We start from the raw sequence: 14,352 nt of genomic DNA on the forward strand, positions 1-14,352 counted from the left end.
AGAGAAAACTTGGAAGGGGAGAATGTTTGGTGGGGGCACTTGCTGGGTGTCTTGGTCTGAGGTTCACCCTGTGGTCATGGTTAGGGATGAGGAAAAGAGAAAGCCAAGAGCCCCAGTTGCAGGGAGATGGGAAAGGCTGCCGAAGGAAATGGTGGGCTGCAAAGAGAACATGGCTAAGAGAAATTTGGTGTGGGCATTGGCTGGGAGGCCTGGTCAATGGGTCAGCATACAGTTGGGCTTAAAGCCAGGGTTACGCTCAAGAGAGATGAGAGCTCCAGCTGCAGAGGGACTGGGAAGGAATCGGTAATGGGAAGTGTAGGCTGCAAGAATATGGTTGCCAGAACATTTTGGTTTGGCCTGGTGTGTTCTAGTGCAAGGCTTGGCTTTTGTTTGAGTTTATTGATATGGCTAGGGTTAGTATTAGGTCTGAGAGAAAAAGATAACCTACAGCTGCAGTGGGACTGGGGTAGAAAGGACTTGCCCAAAGAAAGGGTGGGATGCAAGGAGAACTTGTCTGGGAGATCCTTCTGGTGTGGGCACCAAAATGGGGGCAGTGGCAAGGCTCGGCTTATGGTTAGGTTTATTTCGGAGTTAAAGTTAGGGCTGGAAGAAAGAGAGAGACAGCTCCAGCTGAAGGGGAGCTACAAAGAGGCTTTGAAGCGGAACTTTAGGCTGCAAGGAGAATGCGGCAGGGCTGCTTGGTCTGAGGCTCAGCCTCCTCCTAGGGTTGGAGTTAGGGTTAGATTTGTCAGCAAGAGAGAGCCTGATGCTGCAATTAGAATGGGCCTAGGAAGCGCTGGGTGCAGGAAGATCTTGGTTGCTTTTACTGTTGTGTTTTAGTTTTACTGCTTGGCGTCCTTGTCTGAGGCTCAGCATACAGCTAGTGTGAGGGTTAGCGTTAATGTTGGGAGAAAGAGAGAGCCCAGAGCTCCAGCTGCAGGAGGGCTTGAAAGCAGTTGCTAGAAGAAAGGCTGGGACACAAAGATAACTCGTCTGTAAGATCTTTTAGGTGTGTGCACCGGCTGTGGGCTTGGTCTAAGGCTCAGTACTGTCAGGGGTAGGGATAGGTCTGAGGTTATAAATAACAGAAAGACAGAGCCAAGAGCTGCAGCTGGCTCAGGGCTAGAAAGTGGCTGTCACAGGGAAGCATAGGCCGCAAGGAGAACTCAGCTGCAAGAACTTCCTGGTGTGGGCACTGGACAAGGGCCATGTCAAAAGCATATGGTTTGAGCAAGCATTAAGATTAGGGCTGAGAGAAAGAGAGAGCTTGGAGCTGCAGCTGGACTGGAGCTAGAGAGGAGCTCTGAAGAAAAAACGGTGTAGAAAAAATGTGGCCAAAAAAAAAAAAAAATGTGGGCAGTGGCTGGGGGTCCTGGTCTAAGGATCTGCATTAAGGTTAGTATCTGGGCAGAGACAGCCTAAAGCTGCAGCTGGAGGGGAACATGAAAGAGAACATGCCAAAGGAAAGGTGGGCTGCAAAGAAAACATGCCTTTGAGAAGGTTTTGGTGTGGGCACTGGCTGGGGCCCCTGGGCTGAGGCTTAGCATAAGACTAGGGTTACTCTCAGGGTTAGAGCTAGGAGAAAGAGAGAGCCCAGAGCTCCAGCTGGAGGGGAGCTAAAAAGGGTTTAAAGAGAAGTCTAGGCTGCTAGAACTTGGCAGGGGGAAATTTTTGCCTTAGGAATTGGCTGGGTAATCCAGTCCCAGGCTCAGCCTCTGGCTAGGTTTATTTTAAGAGATAAGGTTAGGGTTACAGTTGAAGGAAAGAAAGAGACTGGAGCTCTAGCTGATGCACAGCCAGAAAAAGATGCAAAAGAAAAGCACAGGCTGCAAGTGTGACTGGGTTTTGCCTCTTCAAGTGATGCCCGTGTCCAGCTCCAGGTATATCATGGCACAGGTGGTGGACCTGTGTCATCCCAACAAGATAGACAGGTGCAGGTAACCATCCTGTTCTTGGCGCCTGAAACTGGAGAATACAAACTTGTGCCTTAGGCCTCATCTAAGTAGTCCAGGCACTTGATTTATTCAAATTCTGATGTAAAGGTTATGGTCAACATCTTTTGTTCCTCTGATAACACATAGCCTTCCTTGGTAAGGATTCACATCTGCAGGAAGGAGCTCTTCAGAATCTAGGCCAAGATGACAGGAAAGTCTCCTGCAAGAAAAACAAAACAAAACAAAACAAAAAATTCCTTCCCCAGCCTTTCCTTTCCTATAATAAACCTAACAAAATGTTTGTTGTATATTACACGCTTAAAAACCAAAATGCTTCACTGTATGGATTTTATGGATTTATTCTGGAAAGAAGATGAAAAACAAATATGTGACAGATGTTAGTCACGTTGATGTGTGCAGCATTGCACAATGCTCAGATGTCATGTTCTAAGCAAAATGTAAGGAATAAAATAGGTACTGAACTCTTTTAAAAATCTGACTTCAAATCTATATTTAGGCATCTAAGTAACCTGCTTTTATTCAGAGGTGCTGACTATTCAACTGCTTCCATTGACTGCAGTAGAAACATCAGGGATTTTTGCTGTTGTAAGATTTTTTTTCAAGAAATTTTAGAATTTAGAATCCATCTGTAATTCCTAATAACTTTTTACTCTTAAATAATAGTAACAATAATGAAATATAGCATCTCTGTTCTCTCCTACCCTCAATAAGATGCAGAAAAGAGGCCATATAATAATCCCCAGTAACTGTTTCAATGCTGGAAAGAGATAAAATTAATTGCTTGGATAACTGCTATTGAGATCACAAAGGCAAAAGAGAAATGGAAAGGATGAGACACTTGACCAAGTGAATTTGGGGCAATGAGGTTTTAAATTTATGAGCACCTGTGTAAGTCAGTCCCATGAGCGCACCTATAGACCTTAACGGCCCTGAACAGCCTCACCTGGGAGGTCCATCCCCACCCTCTGCCGAGGACCTCTATTTAAGTTCAGGGATGAGCTGGGGTTGGGTTTTTGCCTGAGCTATGCTGTAGGTATGCCTGTCTCTAGTCTTGCCTTCTGGATATGCCTTGGGGCTATACCAGTGGTAGCTTGCCTCCAAGCCTCTGGCTCCTTCTAGCCTGGCCTCCTGGATGGACCTTGTGCCTATGCTGAGCCTTCCCAGGTGGACCTGGCTTCTCTGGGACTGCTGCTGCATACTGGGCCCCACTGGTGAGGGTGCTGCCTGAACTGGGACAACCCTTGGCTCCTGGTTTGTCCACCCCACGGGGCAGCCATGCTATCGCTGTTCCCCGTGGACCTGGTGACCTTGCTGAACAAGCAGCCAATGCACAAAGTGGGACCTGCAATGGGCACATCCCTCTGCGTGCCTTGGAAGTCAATGGGTGGCTTAGCCTAAGTGTGCTGAATGTGCTGGCCCTTGGGAAGGGGCAGTGCTGCCAGGAGGACTTCCATTGTGCAAGGAAGGAAAGTGTACTTTGTGTACAACACTTCTGAGTTGGGCAGATGTGCCTTTGTAGGATGTCATCTAGCATTGACCACATCCTCTGTGGTCATAGAGGGAGTTTAGAAACACTTTTTAAACGCTTTTTAACATTTTTGCTGTGAGTACGATTGGGCAGGCGCATGTTACAGGAGTGCAGTGCCTTCACAGCACAGTGAAACCCCTGCGTGGTGCCTGCAGGAGGCTGTTTCTCGGTGTTTGCTGTATGCTGGCTGTGACAGCTCCGCTCGCGGGCAGGAGCTAGGTCAGGAGAGGGCTGGCGATGTCGTCCTGTCCAAGGAGGACATCGGTCAGTGTCCCCTTGCCCAAGGTGTCTCCTCAGGTGTGTTTGTTTGGAGGGGAGAGGGGGGGAGCGAACACGAGAACCGCGCAGAGCGGCGTGTATTTAGCCGTCTCGGTGCGATCTGGGTTCGCTTCACCACAGGGGGAGCGGTCCCCTGCCCCTCAGGGCACCGACCAGCCTCTCTCCCCTTCCCCTCGGCCAGCCGCCCGGCCGCCATGACTCCTGCGCGCGCGCCCGCGGGGCATGCGCGCTGCGGCGGCAGGAACCGAAACTCCCGCGCCGGCTTGGAACGGGGGGGGGGGCGGTGGCGGCGGCAGCTTCCCCCCCCCCCCCCCCTTCCCCCCCGCTGCGGGGCGGGGGGCGGGCAGAGGGGGCGTGGCCGCGGCGCGCGAGCGGGGCCATTTCGGCGCGCGGCTGCAGGCCGGGATGCGCGCGGCGCCCCGCGGCACCCTGCCCGCCCCGCCGCCCGCCCGGCCGCGGCGCTGAGCACCGCCGCCTCTCCTCCTCCTCCTCCTCCTCCTCCTCCTCCATCCCTCCTTCCCTCCCTCCCTCCCCTCCCGCCCCTCCCGCCGGCCGCCGCCGCGCCATGGCGGCCCCCAGCACCATCGCCCCCGCCCTGGCGAGTAAAACCAAGACGAAGAAGAAGCACTTCGTGGCGCAGAAAGTGAAGTTGTTCCGGGCCAGCGACCCGCTGCTCAGCGTCCTCATGTGGGGGGTCAACCACTCGGTAAGCGGCGGGGAGAAAGAGGAGGAGGAGGAGGAGGAGGAGGAGGAGGAGGGCGGGAGGGACGGCCGCCGTGCCCCCCCCCCCCCGGCCCCGGGTGGGGTCGTGTCCCCCCCCCCCCCCCGCAGCGCTGTGAGGACGTGCCGCGGTGCCCCCTGCTTCTATCCTTCGGGGGGGGGGGCGGGGGGGGGGGAGGCGATAAAAAGCCCCAAAAAGCTCTGCTCTTAAAGCCGAGCTGCTCAAGTTCACGGCTGCCTCCTGTGCGGTTTGCATCGGGGGTGGTGCTGGCGGTGCTGGTGCTGGGCGTTTAAAAGGAGCAGCCTGCCGAGGAGGCTGTCACATGGCCGGGCATTACGGGGCTCAGGGCGCAGCTTTGCATCTTTAAATAGCCGCCGCGGCAGGTCGCGAGCGCGGCACCCAAAGATCACCAAAAAAATAAAAAATATAAAAAAATAAAAAAATCAGCCGTCGGGGCCGCTGGGCCGAAAACTTCTGCTGCCTCCCTAGCGCAGTGCCGCCGCTTCCAGGTGCTGCTCGCCGCTGGTGGTCAGCGGGCGGCTTTACATCAGGCTGCGAGCCTTGTAGCAGCAGAGCGGTCCGTGGCGTGAGGCCGGTTTTCCCTTTGTTTCCTGCACATCCAAACCTGTGTCGTTTTCTTTGTGTATGGTTTAATAGCTCGGGCACGAAGCTGGGCGTCCCACAGGGGTGGTGGGGATGTGCTGGGGACCCCTGGGTGCCAGCAAGGCACGGAAGGCAGGAGGGAAGCGGGGTGAGGCTGAACGGTCCCCTGAGGGTGGCCCTGCGAGCCGGCAGGAGCTGGTGATGAAGGGCTTTGAGCTGTCCCTAGGTCGGCTGTAAGCAGTGACACCCTACATCACGAACCGATAAGGAACTAGACAGCTGTCTGCTCAGCAAAAAGCCCTCTGATTGTGGAAGTGCGCAGCGTGCCGCTTGCCAGAATTGGGCTTACGTGCGCGAGTTTCTCTCGCTCCTAGTGGCTATTTTTTTGTACCGCTCCGAGGCAGGCAGTGTCAAGGAAAGCAGGCAAGCTGGTGGTGGTGGGGTGAGGCACTTCTGGGGTCTCCCTGGGCAAGAGCAGAGACCTGGCCGTAGTTGTTGCTACACGTGTCTGTTCTGGAAATACCAGTGCTTTCAGAGGCTCTGCCCTCTCCAGTGCCGTGCCTAATAGCAAAGTAAATAGCGACAAACACAATAGTGTACATGACTCCTACCATCATGTGCTACCAGGGAGCGCGTAGCTGTGCCAAGTGGAAGAAGCAATAGAGGCGTACCGCTTCGTGCGTGTAAAGCTAAAAACTGCAAATTGGAATCCTTTAGCTGGGGAGGGTGGGCGCAAAGAGCAAGCTCGGGAATACAGTAAACTTGGAGAAGTGCATCCCTGTGTTTGTGAGAAGGCATGGCTGTGGGCTTGAGCATCTGCCGTGTGCTATGGATATTCTGGTTCCTCACCCTGCTGCAAGGCGTAATCACGAATAATACTTTGGGCCCCATGGAAAGAAAATCCCTCTAAATTAGAGTATGAGAAATAATTTGTGTCCAAATCTAAATACCTCTTCTTAGCCAAGAACGTAGCATCAAAGCGTTGCAGGATCCTCTGTTAGATGCTCACCCCGTTGGTTTGTACCGCCTGACGTGGCTTTGTCTGACAAGTGAAAATGAGTCTTTAGTGTGATTGGAGCAGGCTCTGTTATCACAAATAAGAATTTCTTGCAGACAAAATACAGAGTACCTATGTGGGTTCATTAGAAACAGGAATTAAGGATACTTATGTTTCTTAACAAAACAAACAGAAACCCATAATAAAAGGTTAGTCTAGGAAATAAGCGTAATTCATAGTTTATGATGATAGTAATTAAATAAGCTTAGATTTTTCAGATGAGTAATATGTTCTTACTTAAGACTGCTTCCACTGCTGTGCGTAGCAATTAATGGGACAGTAACAGTCCCCGTGTCTTATAACAGATTTGGGAGGAAGGACGCATTGAAGTGGTGTGTCTGAGATGCAGTTCCCATGTTTCTGACAGAATGTGGTACACACTGGAAGGAAGCACTTGGTGAAGATAAAATGTGAAAAATGGGCTTTCCTGTAGGCTTTTCAACTTGGAGTGTAGGCCCAGAGTACTGCTATAATGTGACAACTGAGTTTTGAGGGATCCTTGGATTTTAAATTGAATGTGTAAAGGTGAACTGTATAAAGAGAAAGTTACAAGATATGTTTTCTTAACTCTCCTATCCTAAAAGGAAATACGTCTCTAAAAAGGGAGGTGTAGTGCATCAGCATCACAAAGCAATGGGGCTTATAGCGAGTGTGTGAATTCCTAATCAGGAAAAAACCTGCAGGGAGGTGCCTGTTACCTAAGGCTCTTAAAACAAGCGAAAACCTCCTCCCTCCTCAAGCTGTTAGAAAATTGTTTTGGCGGCCCAGGTTGTTGTTTAGGTAGAGAGATAGCAAATGCAAAATCCTAATTGGGAACGCAGTCAAATTCAGTGATTTAGAAGGGCACGTGGGAGAGAACGACATGTAAACAGTACCCAAAGATCTTAATAGCATGGAAATATGCTCGCATTCAGAGCAATAAATTCACTTTTTGGTGTGCGGAAATATGCTGTTGAATGAAACTTTCCACCACGTGAAAAGGAAAGCAACCCTGTCCCAGTCCGTAGGTGCGATTGTGATACTGGTGGCTGTTGTAGCATCAAAGGCTAATTGTTGGTGTGCTCGGATCTTCCGGGCATCTGCATCATTAAGAATTGATCTTATCTTGGTCTTTTACGTTGTGTCAAAGATAATCTGGCTGCACTACTGAAACAGTTGTTTAAACTCAGCAGTTAACATGACTTAGAGCTACATTTCTAACTAGTATAATTGTAAGAAAATTTCATTTACCAGTGGCGTAGTAAATGACGTTCTCACCTTCATACTGTCACCACTGGCAGACGTCCAGCAACCAGGGGAGGGAGCAGGAAGGTGGCACGTAAGTTTTTGTCCAGTGCTTTGGGAAGTCATGCTTCCCTTCTTTCATTCTGTGCCAAAAATGGAAGGCAGGCGTACATATTTTGCTTTTTCTGCAGGATATTACAGTTGTCCGGGCCCAGTCATGGTGAGTCTGCTCTCTCCCGTGTTGGCTGTCTGCTTCTGTCGGAAGCTTGTTAGGAAGGCTGGGAATTTGTAGGGGACTGGGCCTAGGTCCTCCGCAACGTATTGCCCACAAATACAGAAGATCACAGAAGTGGATTTTTTTTGTAACTGATTTTGAGGTAAAGAATGGAATGCTGGAGACCTCGCTTCTGACTGCATTTAATGGTTAACACAGAAGAGAATGAATGCCTAATGAAGTTCTTGAGCATAATGTTGAGTTTATAGAGGGGGAAAAAAAAGCCCTCAGCCCCTAGAATCTGTAATCGCCATCTGTTTCGGGATGATTACAAGCTGATCTAAAAATTTACCAGTGCCTGACTTCACAGTGGCATTTGCTGCCTGATGAGCGAGTGAAACAATACGAATGCATGGATCAAATGCCTTTTTTTTCTCCTCCAGTGTATTTACAGAGTACATCAGAAAGCGTGTACTTCCTATGGGTGAAGAATTCAACAGATAATAAACTCCAGAATCGCCTTCGGCTGGTTACATGAGGCATTGCGAAGCCTGATGCTACTGTTGCGCTCTCAGCTGTAATCTGGCTTGATCTTTTTAAGAAAAGTGGAACAACAACACAAGGACAGCGTAATAAAAGGGGTGAAAACTATGGAACTCCTGTCTGCCAGTGCAGTGTCTTCACCACTGTAGTTAGACGTGGGGAGAAGAAAGCCAGTGGGACAAGTAAATGCAGCTTTCCCCCTTGTGTATACTGGGATATATTTGATCGCATTAGGAAACCTTCTGTAGTTCTACAGAAATACAGAATAATTAAAGCTCGGTTAAGCCCTCTGGAGTAAAAACTATTGGCTTATGTTTGTCATCAGTTTCTTAAAAAAAAAAAAAAAGGCAGCACCTACTACTAGCCGTACATGTTCATAAGTTACAGGACTTGATAACTTCTGGGTCCATATTTTTATGTTCTTTTAAATGATAGTGAGACTAGTTAAACCCCGAGGATATGGAACTATAGTGTTGATTCATGGCATCAGCTGTCAGCACAGCAGACTGGTGGGAAATTGAGAAGGGCAGGGCTGCTCATCAGTTATATTGTCAGCTGTGTTGCTAGTGTTTATGTTAATGCAGAGCATCACTACTGCAAATGTGCTCCAATAGGGCTTTTTCAAAGTAAAATGCAAGTTATTGGTTTTAGAATGAACTCCGGAGTTGTAAGTGTGAGCTTGGAGAAGAACCCTCCTTATTAATTGTTTAATGGCAATGGTGGTAGATTGCATGGGAGAAGGCTCTTTCGAAGAAGCAGGAAGCAACAACGTATTAAAAAGCATTGATTACAGCATAACAGATAATAAAGCAATTAAAACTATTTTTGAAAGTTATCTGGGCACTCAGCCCAGATGTTTGTATATAGAAGGAAGTAGAACAGGAAAAGCTATTTACTGAAAACTTGGTTCTTTTTTGGGTGTCAAGCTCTGTGTTGCTGCAGAAATTCACTTGATAATGCTTTTGCATCTCAGTGGACACACTCTAGTACAAAAAAAAAAATTGCAAATGTTTACTGTGGTTGGAATAAAGGTAGTAAATGTTCTTACATGAAATAAAATTGGGAGTGATATCTCATGTGGGTGTTCTTCTTTGAACTATTGAAAGGAAATGTACAATAGCTTCTGTTAGGGATGAGACAGGAAGAGCTATGAACAAAAATCTCACAGCAGTCGCAAAGCTACTTTTCTGTTTCTTCCCCTCTACAAAATACAGTGCTGCAAAGGCTAGGTTATTTTGCCTATAGGGTTTTGAAACTGAATTTCATTAACCGCAGCAGGGAGGGCTGGACAACGTTCAGCGAAGCGAACAGGCAATGTAAATTTGTTTTTTGGAATCAACTTTGTCATCTTATTTGAGTATCCTGCACCAGATGCCTTAAAAGAAATTCTGTAGTGGATTATTTTAAAACTCCTTGGTCAATAATGCAGACACATTATGCCCGTTGGCTAGAGACTGGTAGTTGGTTTTTTTGAGCCCTATTCTAGAATTACAAGCTTTGTTTAGTATAACTGTCCCACCCCATCATGCCTCTCCTGGTGAATGATCCTGGTCTCTGCTCTTCTGGGAGAACGCCTCGTGACGTTCTCACTTCCATAGGCTCTCCATGTGTCATGCAGCTTCATCAGACCCTTGGAGTAAGATGGAACTACCTATTATTTATTGATCTTCAGTTTAATCTTGCCTAAGCACTCAATTAGAGTTGTAGGCATGTTGGCTGAAAGGTATCTTGACTTGTTGAAAGGTTAGTCTTTGTTGTTGAATGATGACATTTTAAAGAGTTGAAAGAAGTAAGCATTCATCTTCATTTTCTTCTGAACTCTAGGTGATTGAGTGTTGTTGTGGAAAACAGACTCAGTGCGAATTTACTAATTTATATTTACTCCTAGGTCCTATTTCCATGTTTTTTGGCTTCTTACACTTGATGCTTGCTATTTAGATGTCTTAACAGCTCCTGGCTTCTCTTCCCTTCTCACTGACAGTGGAACACATCTTACCTTGCAAAAGGGCTGCACCAGTTTTAAGAAAATTGCTGCCTCTCTGGGATGGTAATAACAAACCTTGGTAGCTTCCATGGACTGCAGCCAGGCGCTGTGGTGAAATGGGCTGGTTTTGAGTTGTTGGGATGGTAACTTCAGGTATGTGGCTTGCTCTGTGAACATCTGTTTTATGATCTCCCTGTAGAGCCTGGGTTCTACAATAAGTTAATTAGTTTTGTGCTGAGATAGGTTGATAGCGATGTTGTGAAAATTGTTTGAAGTAGCTGAATGCTGCAGTGATGGATTTCACAAACTGAAAAGAAAACATTAGCTTTATCTTCAAAGAGCAGGTCTGAATCACTTGCAGTACAAATACATACGGCCATACACCTTTTAGAGTACTTATTTTTCATCAGACTTGGTGAACTACCACCTCGTGTACTGAGACAAGGTAATTAGACTAATCCAGCTCTTTTGAGTGCATTTTAAGTTCCTAAGGCAACCTTAATATCGTGAATGTGGCCGTGAGTATATGCGTGGTCCTTTTAGATTCTAAGAAAAAACAGGAGAAAAAGCAGATTTCTTTCTGAGGCATTATTAGAAAGCCTGTGGAGCTGCTTGGTGAGGCTGGGATTGCAGAACCACCTTGCTGCCACCTGTGCTAACTGGTTTTATACCTCACTTTTCCCAGTGACCCTCTGCAGTTATGTGCTGTACCACCTCTTGCAGGTCTGCTGTTCTGTGTTTGCATCTTATCAGTCGAGTCTTTGCCATTCCAGTCTTTCTGGTTAACAAGCTCAGCCGTATCTGCTTTTCCTGATCAGTAATTACCCAGCCCCAAACTAATAATCCAGCGGAATTAATATGCTCTGAATTTTTGGATGTACCGCAGCTCACTGGTGTTCCTCATCCAGCCACACAGACAGGTGTGCTAGCACAAAAATGGGGAAAAGTAGAGAAGGTGGGGCAGAACAGCCCCTTTGTAGGGAAGTGCCAGTTTATACTAGCATAAAGTTAGTCACACCACAACCTCTGTAACGCTCGAGCCAGCCAAAGTGAGGGCTGCTGGGCTTGTTTCCTCTCTTTTTTCTGGTACTAAACTGATCCAGTGGTGACTTCTTCTGGGGAGATGCAAAATTTAGGGGAGGGAAGAGGCTGGCATGATGTGCTACAAGGTACATTTTTATGGCTGCTTAGGACAATTAGAGGGACTGTGTTAGCTCTGGTTTGTGCTCTTCAGCTGATGAGTGGCTTCCTGTCAGCAGTTTGATTTCACATTTGGAGTTGAACTGTTGCCCCTTGTAAAAATAAAAAAATAAAAAATGAGAGCTCTTAGAACAGAGGCCTTTCCAATTATTTTAACCTTTTGAAATAGGCACATATTTTGTACGAGGCACAGCTGTCTGTTATACCTGCCAGTTTCCTGTCATCTCTCCCACCGTGGCCTTGAGGAAGATGCTAAAACATTTAACCTTTTAGTTTGCATATCCGGGTAGAAGATGGATGTCTTCAGAAGAGTTGCAGTGGCTTCCTATGGGCCGCAACTTTTGAAGTTGCTCTTAAAAGTAAGCGACAACGTTTGGAAGACCACCTAAACAATATTTCTTGAGTCCTGCCTTAAAGGTTCTCCTGTAGAATATCAAGCCTGTGGTATAGCAGTCAGGGACTTCTTCTGGACGGGAGAGAGGAAAATATCCAACTTGGTTAACGTGAGACCAGTCAGAAGAAAACAGCTTAATAAGAATTTTATTATACAGAGCTGAAACCGAGCAATATCTGATTAGCTTGGTGCCAAGCCTCACTAATTCTGTTACCAAACTAGTAATTATGCTGTGGTGCCCTTCGTCTGCGGGAGGCATGTCCTGGTGCAAGGTAGGCTCAAAGCTGTTCTGCAGAGTTGAGTTCTTGCTTTGATCATGTTGCCCAGCACATCGTAGATCCTTGCTAGATCATTTAGGTACCAAAACATTGTTTAGCTGCTGGCTGTGTTTCTGTTTGTTCTGCATACTGTTTTTCTCTCCCAATGCTGCAAGCTGTCTGTAGTTAGAGGGGATTTATTGGTATTCTGCTGTAGCATGGGCTCGTGGGCTGGGTCCTGGATGATGATGACAGAAAACTTCCTAGAGGAGCTCAGTGTTCATTAGGCATGCAATTGTCAGGGCACTTCATAGTGTGCAAATCTGACGTAGTACAGTTGCATGTAGCTGAGCAAAAATCAGTAGATTTGCATAACAAAAGCAGGGTTGCTAAATTCTAAGCTTCTTGCTTCAGTCTTTCTAACTTCCTGTATTTTCATCTAAATCTTCAGCCAGTTCTGAAAGACCAAGTTGTAAAATAACAAAAACTGAGAGGGCAATTGGATGAGGAATGGGACTTTTTTTAAAGACTTTGAAGTTGTGGTCCTAATAATTCCTTTTTTGTAAGTGCCTAATGGTGAGCAAGGCTACTTTTTGGCTTCTGTATAGTTTTGAGAACAGCAGAACAGACGCTTGCGTTCAGGCTATTGGTTGTAAATGTATGACTCATTAATAAACATCCCCTTTTTCATGAAGTATTGTGTGGTTTTTCTTCTGCAAATGATAAAAAAAAAAAATCATTCAGATCCTGTCCAGGTAAATTCCTTCTCTGGAGTTTCTGCTTGTCATGTGCTGTTCTGTTTCTAGGGGTTTTCTGTGCCTTTCCCAATTGTGAAAGAAAATCATGTCATCTATTCCAGACTTGCTTAAGAAGCCTATGTAAAGATGTACAACTTCAGTTTTTAAGATGGTATGCAAATCAGTTCTCGATGTGTAAGATGTATAGACTGTCTGGTACAAGAAGTGACAGCATTTAAAAGCTTGCACTTGAAATTAAATTTTTACGGTAAGGCTTCTGAGAGGAAGTACTTATTAAACCTATTCTCAGTTGGCTATTCAAAAGACTTGGTCGTGTTTCTGGGAAAGATAGCAGCCAAAAACACGCTGACTTCACTGGAAAAGCCCATACCCGGCCTCCTCCTCCTCAGCCACCACAGACTTCCCATGGAGGCCGAAGAGATGACTCACGGGGCCGAGGGGCAGCAGCTGGTGGCTCCTGTGGATGGGGCTTGCTGCTCCTGATGCTCGCTGCTTTTTACCCCTCTCATGACGGTAAGGCTGGGGGAGAGCTGAAGAGATTCTCTGGCCTAGCTGTGCTTTCTGGGCCTAAGCAGAATGATCGAATCGGTGAGTTTTTGGTCTGACTCATGCTGCACTTGCAGTCTGTGGTAAGCAAGCCAGCCTGCTGCTCTTGCACAGTGGGCAGGACCAAATTAACAAAACAAAACAAAAAAAACACTTTCTGGATATTACCACTTGTCTTCTATAAACTGGGGGGAAAAATAATTTACAGGAACAAAATCTTGGTATGTTAACGCACACACAAAGCCTCGTGACCCCTGTTCTCAGAAGCCTTTGCCCATTCCTATAGGTGCCTGAGTTCCTGATGTAGCAGTTTCCCCAGCTGTTATTTCGGTCTTCAGCTGATTCAACAATGCTGCTTTCTCTTTCCTACCTACAGCTGCAGGCAGTTGTAGCTGGTTATTTCATTGGAATGAGCTATGCCCTCAGGCTGTGTTGGCTTGGGGATGTTGATAGGGTTCAGATGTCTCTCGGCTAGCGGAGTCCTGCACTCTTCCCTCTTCAGTGCTCCACTGCTGCATGTCAAAGCAAAACAGTATCAGAATCTTGAATCTTGGAGTACTCCACGCCTTTTTTCCTGGTGGGAATAGGAAGGATTTTTTTCCTTTTCTGCCACTTTTTTGCCCCCCAGGTACAGCAGTCACCTGTGTTTAATAGATATGGTGGATTTGCAGATCAAATTATTTGAAAAGAATTAACTTGGGAGATTAATCTAATTCGTTTCTGACATGGCAAGCACAAAAATACCAACATAGGCTATTTAAAGGAAGGATATAGATTTGGTTGCATATTTTTCAAGATGAAAGTTGTATAAGTACTCACCTGGACAAGTTTTTTTCACTGCAACACCTTTCCTGCTTTTCTTTACCTGTTGCTGAAAACCAATTCAAATGCTGATGCTAGTTGGTCACTTGGAAGAAGTTTAATACTACACCTTCGGGTAGGTGGAACAAGTAACAGGACTGAGTTAGTAAAGCATCAAGCTACACGTTCTCCGTTATTTACCATTACCTTCCTAGCTGACAAGTTTGTCTGAGCTCAGAATTGGCTTGTCAGATTCCTGCCAGCTGTTTGGTCTTCTCTTCTATTTGA

The 14,352-nt window shown here is 46.8% G+C and overlaps 1 protein-coding gene across 2 annotated transcripts in view; it reads left to right on the forward strand.

Moving 5' to 3' along the window:
* The first annotated feature begins 4,109 nt into the window (after positions 1–4,109).
* PIP4K2A (phosphatidylinositol-5-phosphate 4-kinase type 2 alpha) overlaps positions 4,110–14,352 on the forward strand; it is a 108,816-nt gene continuing 98,573 nt past the window's right edge. The window contains exon 1 of one of the 2 annotated variants that reach the window (XM_040546749.1): positions 4,110–4,468. In XM_040546749.1, the coding sequence (XP_040402683.1) occupies positions 4,328–4,468 (141 nt within the window). In that variant the 5' untranslated portion in view covers positions 4,110–4,327. The remainder of the gene's footprint in view (positions 4,469–14,352) is intronic. The other variant, XM_040546750.1, reaches the window with a different exon arrangement.

This window comes from Cygnus olor, chromosome 2 (assembly GCF_009769625.2).
Source record: "Cygnus olor isolate bCygOlo1 chromosome 2, bCygOlo1.pri.v2, whole genome shotgun sequence".
Classification (NCBI taxonomy): domain Eukaryota; kingdom Metazoa; phylum Chordata; class Aves; order Anseriformes; family Anatidae; genus Cygnus; species Cygnus olor.